This window comes from Biomphalaria glabrata, chromosome 7 (genome assembly GCF_947242115.1).
Source record: "Biomphalaria glabrata chromosome 7, xgBioGlab47.1, whole genome shotgun sequence".
In the NCBI taxonomy this organism is placed as follows: Eukaryota; Metazoa; Mollusca; class Gastropoda; family Planorbidae; genus Biomphalaria; species Biomphalaria glabrata.
Genome location: NC_074717.1, coordinates 6,775,295 through 6,786,205, shown reverse-complemented (window position 1 = coordinate 6,786,205; position 10,911 = coordinate 6,775,295). Strand labels below are relative to the sequence as shown.

Here is a 10,911-nt window from a genome sequence, read left to right as displayed (position 1 = left end):
TTATTTTATCATTATTTCGCTTTGCTTGGTGAGTTAATATATTAATTATAGATCTAATTGTTAACATATATTTTTTAATTAATAATTTCATAAGTAGAAAAAAAAGAAGAAACAACAAGTTCATCAATTTATTAATAACATTTTATTTAGACCTTCATTTCAGTAAATACACTTAAAAAATCATAAGTTGACAGCATAAGAACAAAAACTCTCTTTAAAAAAAGTTATTGAAAGTTCAATATAGGTAAGGGAGATAAATATTGTTAACAAACAACACGGTGGTCGGCAAAGGTATCTGCGTATCTAAACTATTACCATTTAATCTACTCACTCACTGAATAACGGAAACCATACAGTAAAGTTTACATTCTCGTAAAAGAAATACATTTTTGTCTATGCAGTTAGATCTAGGATCTTGTAAGCAAAGAAAAAAATGCGTGTTAAAAGTAGATGTACAAACTTGACTAACCACGGCAGTGTGTATTTTCTCGCCAGACCACTCAACACACAACAAACACTATCGCTTGGTTGTCTTGTCATGACCAACTACACGTAGCCTCGACTAGCCTTACACTGACCAGTTTGTTTTAATCAGTCAGACACACGATCTATTTACTTCTTAGGACAGGAAGAGGCTTAGATGAAAATGTTACTTTTTTTCTCAAATTGCTTATCCTAATGCTTTTAGATCTCTCTTTCTCTCTCTATATATATATATCGGCTACATATAGCTGTAGCATAGCTCTGGACTAGGCCGTCACTAAGCCTAAGAGCCTGACAGCTACTGTAAGAAAGAAGCGATACGATTAGTTAAATCTGGTTTCCCTTTCAGTATTTTTTGAGGTAAGTGACGTTTGCCTAAGCCCTAACCTAAAAACTAAATGTCAAAGAACCCCCCCCCCTTTTTTTTTTTTTTGGAGATGTCAAAAATGTACTAATTTATTAAATATAAATGTTTCTAAGCATTTAAATAAAAAATGGTAAAATGTTTACTATTACAACTTTTTACGCAGAATTTAAATATGTCAATTGCTCAAATTTGAAAAACCATCGGAGTTTCCCTTTAAGAAAAGAAAATATATTTATAATAACCAGTTTCACAATATTGTTTAAGTTCAATAGTAAAAGCAGGAATTGAAAAGCCACAATGTAACGAAGTTCTATAAGCCGAATCTATGAAGCCGAAATAACTGTCGTATAAGTTTGTAAGATATAAATACGAAAAATTTTTTTTTTTAAGTAAATTAATGTAAGTCTTCTTATCTTATTTTATCTTATATAATACAGACGTTACTTCAAAAAAGAAGATGATTACGTCCTACGCGTCATGCATTCAGTCTTGCATATTAACCAATGACTTAAATTCTGCCAAGGCCCTGGTTTTCCTGGCTAGCTCAGGCAACCCATTCCATGCTCTAATAGCACTAGGAAAGAAAGAACATTTGTACAAATTTGTCCTAGCATATGGGACGAGGAATGTGCCTTTATCTTTGTGACTTTCTGAGTATTTTATTAAATTTTGTTTTTGTATTTGAAGATTATGATTCAGTGTTTTATGTATAATTGCTACTTTACTTTTGTGTCTTCTGTCCTGAAGGCTTTCTAAATTTAGTGATTTTACTAAAGGTGTTACTCTAGTCAAATGTGAATATTCATTTGTTATGAATCTCACTGTTCTATTTTGTGTCTGTTCCAGTTTCTTAATGTTTTCTTGAGTTCAGGGGTCCCAAACGGAGGATGCATATTCTATTATTGGCCGAACCAAGGTTAAATAACATTTTAGTTTTATGTTCTTATTTGATTTATTGAAATTTCTTTTAATAAATCCTAATGCTTTGATTTTTTTATAGTTTCAATATGTGGATTCCATGACAGTTTTTCATTTATTATAACACCTAGGTATTTTGCTTTTTAGTCTGTGTTACTGGTTTGCCATGAATAAGATAAGTGGAATTAATTTGTTTTAGTTGTTTTGTTACTCTTAACAACTGACATTTTTCTGGGTGGAAAGACATGCTCCAATTTGATTCCCATTTCTGTAATTCATCTAATTCTCTTTGTAAAATATCTGTGTCTTGTGTTGTTTTTATTGTTCTATATATTATGCAATCTTCTGCAAAATATCTGACTTTTGTTCCTGAAGTAATGCAATTTGGTAAATCATTTATGTAAATTAAAAATAGTAGTGGACCCTAGACTGTTCCTTGAGGTACACCTGAGTTTACTGTTATCGGTGTTGATTTAGAGCCATTTATTATTACAGTTTGTTCTCTCCCTATCAGAAAATCTTTAATCCACTTATGAAGTGGTCCATTAATGCCAAAGTATTTTAATTTTTTAAGCAAACTATGGTGGTGAACTTTGTCAAAAGCCTTAGAAAAATCTAGTAAGATACCATCTATTTGTTCACTATTATCTAAACCTTTTGAAAAATCATCAATTAGTCCTTAAAAAGGAGGACACACTATAAGTAAGACAAACTCACGTAGGAAATTTTAAAAACTAGATCTAAGACTAGTAAAGAAAAAGTAAAGTTTTCCTTTCAGACCTTGTGGTCTATAGGGCAGATTCTGTGGCCTATGGTTAACGAGGGTGTCAGGTAGCCAGCACAACGACCAACCGCCTTTACTTTTCCCCAACTAATGCTATGTAGCCTACCCATTAGAGCTGGGTGAACTCAGAGGCGCCCAAAGCTCCCGAAATTAACCCCCCCCCCAGTCTTCACCAGGATTCGAACCCGGGACCCCTGGTTCAAAAGCGAAGCGCTTACCGCTCAGCCAGATCTAGGATTACACTGTATTAAATGAAACATTTCAGGCAATCGAAGACTGTAGAACTCGACAATATTTAGAATCGCAATTCTCAGACACAGCTTTTCCCAGTTGTACGTCATTAGCGCATGCGCAGACGTGCGTATGAAACTCCATGCAGGGCATTTGTTCCGATGGTACATTATAAGAAAAAGTGCATCTCACTGGCGGATGTATTCCCATCCTTTGGCGACTGCTTAACGCCTTTTCAACTTGATTACTACGCATCGAAATGCAAAATAATCACTAGCAGGTCTTGGTGTATTTTGATGAAAACTGGTTTCTTTTAAACTTCCTTGAACAAACAAGCACCTGTTCAAAAAAGAGGTTATCAAAATTATTGTCACATTGCTTGTTGTCTACTAGTGAGTTTGGGCAATTAATCCAGAAGACAGGAAGGAATCAAGCCGATTGATGGATAATATCCAATTTCTGTGAAAAAGCCGGATATCTTTATACTTTAGGTCAATGCCTAACGGACAGAGGACAGGACTACGTAAAGGAGGACATGGCCTCCTTTTGCCGGACGTCTGGTAACCCTATGCTCATACCGGTATGACATATTCCGGGATAACTTGATTTGGTTTAGTGACATTTAATGTGCCGGAGGGGGGTTATCCGTGGTAGTCCTGAACCCAGGCCTATGGGTAGCTTGTTACGCTACGGATTAATAGCAGCGTAAGCTATGTGCGTAGCAGAGTTTTAAATAAATGCGATTCTAACGTATTTCCTTATTTATAGCATTCTTGGAAAACTTAAGTAACGACACCACTTATACACACACACTTGAACAACTTAAACTAACTCTAGTGGACACTATTTGGTGGGTGGTTGTGGCATAACTTTTCCACTTCTTCATTGTAATCATCTGTAGGATTGTAAAACATTTAATTTGGATTCAGTCTTATCTTCGCAGCAGATATATATATAGGCTGCAAGGTGCGACCAGTGAGTGAAAATGTGGACTAGTCAAATGATTGTTCTATTCGTATTAGCAGGTGATCTTATATGTTGTATCATTTAACTATATATTATTAGAGCGATTTACATAGATCTAAATGGTTAATAAAAGTAGGTATAGGACTCAAGCATAAATGGTAAAAAAAAACTTTAGTTAAAGAATGGGAATATAAGCATACTTGTAGGCCTACTATTAAGCCTGTTTGTTTAAGTTGTTTAAAGAATGGGACTATAAGAATACTTGTACTAATAAGCCTGTTTGTTTAAGTGGTTTTAATGGGCTAGGGTTACAAGAAAAGTTCGCGCTCTGAGGAGGACAAATCCCTTGAAAGGAAAACAAAGCCTTACAAGGGAGGACAAAGCCTTACAGAGGAGGACAAAGCCTTACTTCTTCTTCTTCTAGCCAGCTTTATTGCTGCTGAGCTGTGAGCTCTTTTGCTGACTGTGCCAAGGAAAAAAAGTGTGCTGTTTTCTTTAGTTGTTTAGCACTGCCGTACAGGGTGTTGGTTATGTTGGGCTGTAGTGGAAGTAGGGTCTGCCTAAGGTGGATTAGGAAGGGGCATTCAAAGAGGATATGGTGTACGGTTTCATAAAGGTGGGCGCAGTGTCTGCAAAGGGGTAGTTGTGTGGAGTTTATTTTGTTCAAATGATAATTTAAAGAGGTGTGTGTCCTGTTCTTAGTTGGAAAATTGTAGATTGTTCTTTGCGGGGGAGGAATACTGTCCAGTTTGCTAGGCATAGTCATTTCTTTGTACATGGCTCTGCCTGTGTTTCCTGATGCCCATTAGTTGAGCCACTCCTCTTTGTGATTGTTGACTAACATTGACCTTAGAATGAGGCAGCTTACAGGTCTGTCTGGTTGTTCCATAGATGAACCTGCCTTACAAAGGAGGACAAAGCTTTACCAAGGAGGACAAAGCCTTACCAAGGAGGACAAAGCCTTACCAAGGAGGACAAAGCTTTACCAAGGAGGACAAAGCTTGACCAAGGAGGACAAAGCTTTACCAAGGAGGACAAAGCTTTACCAAGGAGGACAAAACTTTACCAAGGAGGACAAAGCCTTACCAAGGAGGACAAAGCTTTACCAAGGAGGACAAAGCCTTACCAAGGAGGACAAAGCTTTACCAAGGAGGACAAAGCTTTACCAAGGAGGACAAAGCTTTACCAAGGAGGACAAAACTTTACCAAGGAGGACAAAGCCTTACCAATCAGGACAAAGCTTTACCAAGGAGGACAAAGCCTTACCAAGGAGGACAAAGCTTTATTTGTAAGTAGAAAAAAGCCTTGCCAAGGAGAGCAAAACCATAAAATGGAGGAAAAAGCCCTTCAAAGGAGAACAAAGCACTACAGGAAGGACCCATAAAAAAAGACAAACTTTCTTTAAAAATACTAGGTTTACAATACATTTTCTTTGCATTGGACGTGAGAAAAATGACTGTCACTTTCACTGGGTCAATCTGTTTCTTTCTTTTTACCACTGCGCGTTGATCAGTGAAAACGCCATTTTAACATTAGGGTCAAGCTTGGGAATTAAAAAGTCACAGATCTTGAGAAGCTCCAGTAACAGACATCTTTATGAATAGCTTTTGTTAAGGCCTCCGCGCGGTGTTGATTCTTGACAATATGTCTAGTGTGGATCTGACTGGAAGTAACGCTGAACTTAACTACTTCAGTAACACCGGCGAAAGGCCGAAACAATCAAATATGTAGTCGACGCTGATGTTGTTCTATAAAGATATTTAATAATCAAGAAGGGAATCGTCCGATGTCAGCTATGTCCGTAAATCCGTATCTATTCTATTGTACTCAAGTCTACTACTCTACAAGAAGCGTCTTCCTTTTAGCGTCGCTTAGAGCGTTCTTATTTTTTAAAGATCTGTCACGTCACTTGTCGCTAATTAAAACTTTCCCCTTATTCCCGAAACAAATAACTAATTCCTAATCATGTCATAACACTTTAAATAGAGAAGCACTTTCCACGAGGGAGTTTGTTTCGAACTTTATCTTTCTGCTAGTTTTAAAACATGACAATATGAAAGATTCGACTCATGGATAATGTGCCATTGCAATAAACAACATTTTGACGCTTTAGGTTAATGCTTGCCGGACGAGGGACACGAATAGGCTACAAAAAAAGAGGTTCTCAAAAATAGTGTCACCTTACTTGTTGTTTATCAGTAAGTTTGTGCAATGAATACAGAAGGTATGAAGGCATAAAAACCGATTAATGGATAATATCTAAATCGTAAAAGCCGGAAATTTTTATACTTTGGATCAATGCCTGGACAGGACCCCATGAAGGAGGACATGACCTTCTTTTGCCGGACGTCTGTAACTCAGCTCATAGTATAACTCATACCAGTATGACATATTCCGGAATAACTCGATTTGGTTTTTGTGACATTTCGAAACTTATCTTTCTGCAATTTTATAGAGCCTGACACTATGAAAGATTTGAATCCGATTGATGGATAATAATGTAATTGCAATAAACCACAAGTTCACACTTTGGCACTTTGGCAAGATTTTTTTTAAAACGGCGTCTTTATCGGGATCACAGTTGTAACCACGTACAGCTCTACAAGTTCGAAAATCATCTGGCTCGAAGATAATGTAATTACCATCATCATGATGTAATTAAGCCATTTTTTTTTCTAGTCGTCGATTTAATTTAATTTCCCCTGTTGGTTGTCTGCGCTTTTCTTCGCTTTCTTCGTTTCAATCGTTTCTAAAGATTAGGTTTGAGTTTTTATTTATTTTTTTTATCATCAGCGTTCTGTCACTGCTACAATTTATTATAGCTTTTTATACAGCGCTACTTTCATGCTTATGCTCAGAGCGCTTTGGTACAATCTCATTTGTGGACCAGTGGGGGGGGGGGGGTTATCTAGGAGTTGGTTTTTCGTGCTGCCTTTAGGCGCTCAGTTAAACACAACTCTGCCCGAGTCGGGTGTCGAACCTCGAGAGAAGTTCAAGCGCACTTAGCCTCTCAACCACGCTTCCCACAATTCAATAAGGAAACTAATGTTTATTTTCTTAAAATTGCAGGGTCATCCTTGTCGTCTTTTCTGAGTGATACCCCATCACGAAACAAACGTAACTCCCTACAGCTGTGTGACATCATACAGAGAAACACCAGACGTAACTGCCTGTCCTATACTTTCTATGGCTGCTTCTGTGGTCTTAGAAGCTGGGGGAGTAACCCAGTAGACTCTTCAGACAGGTATAAACCTCTCTTGTAAACAAATATTTTTCTCTTGTATTATAGAGGCTGATGACGTAGGTAACGGGCTTCAGGTCATTAGCTTCTTAGCTGAGAGATCCGGGCTCTAGCACAACAACAGTGACCTTCTAGTCCAGTGGTCTTCAACCTTTTTTGTCCTACCCCCTCCTTTCTCGTATTTTTTTTTTTTTAAATCCGCCAGCGCCCCCTCTCTAAGAAAACCACTTATAAAGAAGCGTGAGAAGACAAATTTGAACAAAATGTCATTTATTTTTTTATTTCAATTCTGTCAATAACACTTATCCCGCATGGGAAACGACCACATGGCAAAGGCGATCTTCTTTGGCGAGCTTAGAGGAGGACGGCGTTACAGAGGTGTCCCCCATCCCGTAAGCGCTATTAAGATCCACTCGGGCACCATTTCGCCCTCACTGGCATAGAGGAAAGTACTTAACATCATTCTCTGGCAGCCGATGACGTCTGAGAGAGACAGTTGGAGAGCTCTCACAAAAGCTGCGGGACAAACCTTTGAGACTCAAAGAAAAGCCTTTATTGAAGACAAGCGCAAAAGACGGAAAGAAGACTTAAGTGGACCGACAGCAGACAACGGCTTTGTCTGTACGAAATTCGGGAAAATATGCAGGTCGCAGCTGGTTTTTGCGTATTATGTGAAACACTGCACTCAGCCTTAATCCTCGGAATCGAAGACATTGCCATTATTATCATTATACAAAAAATTATGTCAAATAATTAGCAGTGGTTACACACAAAAATTAATATGTCTCTTGAAACGTATGTGCTTTAGTTACCTAGGATTAAAATTGTTTTATATATACATATATAATAAGGCTTGTCTTCGAGTCCGAAGATTAATGAGGAATGCAGTATTTCCCGTGGATACGTGTGTACAATTTTTATAATTTGTTAGAAAGATTATTTACTGAAAGTAATTAGCTGTCTAGTTCTTGCATTCATTCTTTCTTTCTAATTTGTATTTTACATTCTGTATTTCCCCAACAGTTGTTGTCGCCAACATGACAATTGTTTCTCCAGTATAGGCAGATCTGGACTACCCTTTCTTACCTACAGTTATCATTGTTCTGGTAATTTCTGCCAATGCACTGGTCAGTATCTCCATTTAAACATTTCATTTTTATTTAGATCTTTAGCTATCAAAATAAAAGATGGGTCTTGTGTAAATGGTGCATTCAACTTTAAGTTTGCAGCTGTTCTACGGAAGGAGTAAAGCTTATATGTTTTATCCTAAAGAGCTTCTATAATTCACGGGTCGAAATGTATGTATTTTGGGAGGCTGGAGGCAGTACACTGCAAGAATGTGTTGGGAGATGTTATAATACAATGTTTGATTTGATGGTTTGTTGGTGCCGCTCCCGTTCCTTAGGTAAATGCAAAAAAAGTGTAGAACTGTGGGCCGTTCAACTGCCAGAGGCTTATTGGTGTGGGCGAAAGTTGCTTGCCTCATTGATTACATATTTGCCGGACCCAATGTTTGTAAAATGTTTTACATGTTTCGGATGTTCCTTCAGAGTTAAAGATAGTTTACTTCCTAGTCCAAACCTCCCGCAGGACGACGGGGGATGGGAGCGGGCAGGGTTTGAACCCTGGACCATCGATAAATTCAAACCACAGTCCAGCGCGCAAACCGCACGACCAGGCAGCCAATACCTGAGCCACACGTAACGGCCAGGAGTTGGACTGTCCTGTTCTATGAAAGTAAACGTAAAGAAATCAAATGTGACACCCACATTTAAAAAAAAACAGCATATTTCTTTTGACCTGCAAGTAGCACAGGTGACCAGAGACAAATTTAAACAAAAAAAATAGAGGAAAAGGATTACCACTATGGAGAATAGTTTCTGAGTATTGACAGGCGACAGCAGTGCCTGCGTAGGTCACAGGCAAACTAGGTAGCCGCCCAGGGCCTTAGATTGATTTTAACTTCTTCATTTTTTTTTTATTTTTTTTTATTCAAATTCATTCTTTTCTGGAAGATTACATAAATCAAACAATCTGATTTTCGGTCAAGACTTAGATAATTTTTTTTAGAGAAAATAAAGTTAAAAAACATGGATAAAATCTCAAACAGAGCAGAACTCTATGGTGCTTTGTCTACTAGCCTCGTTCTCAAACATAGCAAAACACTATGGCGCTTTGTCTACTAGCCTCGTTCTCAAACATAGCAGAACTCTATGGCGCTTTGTCTACTAGCCTCGTTCTCAAACATAGCAGAACTCTATGGCGCTTTGTCTACTAGCCTCGTTCTCAAACATAGCAGAACTCTATGGCGCTTTGTCTACTAGCCTTGTTTGTAAAATGTTTTACATGTTTCGGATGTTCCTTCAGAGTGGAAGATAATTACTTCCTAGTCCAATCCTCCTGCATAACGACGGGGATGGGAGAGGGAAAGGTTTGAACCCGGGACCATCGATAAACCTGAACGACAGTCCCGAGCGCAAACCGCACGCACGACCAGGCAGCCATCACGCACGACCAGGCAGCCTTGCTTTAAGCCTCTACTATAATTCAAGGTTTAGATCTACTTATTAGGATACATATGTTCGAAGACCATTGTTTTTTCCTTTTGGTGAAACGCCGAAACGTTATTTCTAGTCTGATAATGATGAATTGTCTATGTTGTACATCCTTGATATGTGCGCTAACTGAATTTAACTTATTTGTTGATTTAGAAATACATACAGGACAGGAAATATTTTTTTTTTTGCCTTAATTTTTTTGTTTTTTTTCTATTTAATTTGGGGCTACCCTGTTCACTTCGCCTAGGGCCTCCAGTAACCTAAATCCGGCCCTTTTGAGAGTGACGAGGAGAGACAAGTAGGCCTAGGAGAAAAAGGAAGAGAGGGGAAGAGAAAGAAAGAGGAAATAGAAGAATGAAAGTGAAGCCACAAAAAGTAATTTTGTTATTTAAATTATTTGGCCGTTAATTTGTTGGTTATTTCTTTCTTTCTTGCAGATTCTAACAGGAATTCGGCTCAATATAGGTCATGCCAGTGTGACGTCCAATTAGGGCGGTGTCTGAGGAACGCCAACTATAACATACTTTACAATCTATACCAGCGAAGACGCTGTCGCTAACAAGTCACAAACGCATACACGTTAAACTAACACACAGAAATATCCTCACATAAACACACATATTATACGACATTCTCTCTCTCTCTCTCTCTCTCACACACACACACACACACATCCAAACGACCTTTTCATATGATATAGGCCTATATATATGCTTAGTCCTACATGCGCATAGTTGTATAGGTCTACTGTGTTGTTTCATTGCATGATACACAACTGACTGCTAATAAGCTTTCAACTTTCAGTTCATAATATTCAAATGTTATTAATTAAAGAATTTAAACTAAGCACAATAAATGTATATATAGGCTAGTGATGAAGAATCGCTATGTGTTCTTAACATTACTTCAACTCTCTTCTATTTTGAAGTATCGTCTGTAATTTATAAGATACGATAAAACATGAAAGTGACATTTGTTTTTGTTTATTTTTGTCTTCTTTATTTCTTTTTAAATATGTGTGTGTGTGCAAATGTTATTGTGTCAGAGTGTAAATATGTGTGCTGGTATTTGTGTGTGTATGTGTGCTAGTGTGTAATCTTAAATATTTGCCCATCACTACTAAGAAAGCGAATTAAATGCTTATAGAATCGAGTTCTGAGTTAGATCAAACTAATTCAATCTGATATTCATAGCTTAGCTAGGCTTGCTTGCATCATGCGTAAGTAATTGGAGCTTCTAACATACCATTGTGGAATACATTTAATCATTGGGCTACTGCAGTGTTTCTCAAAAATTTAATGTAACGACCCCATAGTTATATGTTTATGACTTTCATTTTATTTTCTTGTGCAGCATGCTTATT

The 10,911-nt window shown here is 37.7% G+C and overlaps 1 protein-coding gene across 1 annotated transcript; it reads left to right on the top strand.

The window, feature by feature from the left end:
• Positions 1 to 3,650: 3,650 nt before the first annotated feature.
• On the top strand, positions 3,651 to 10,520 carry LOC106077390 (basic phospholipase A2 PA-12A-like). Its single transcript, XM_056036314.1, has 4 exons — positions 3,651 to 3,808; positions 6,819 to 6,993; positions 8,014 to 8,117; positions 9,986 to 10,520. The coding sequence occupies exons 1-4, from the start codon at positions 3,769 to 3,771 to the stop codon at positions 10,105 to 10,107; spliced, it is 441 nt and encodes a 146-aa protein (XP_055892289.1). The 5' UTR covers positions 3,651 to 3,768; the 3' UTR covers positions 10,108 to 10,520.
• The last annotated feature ends 391 nt before the right edge of the window (positions 10,521 to 10,911 follow it).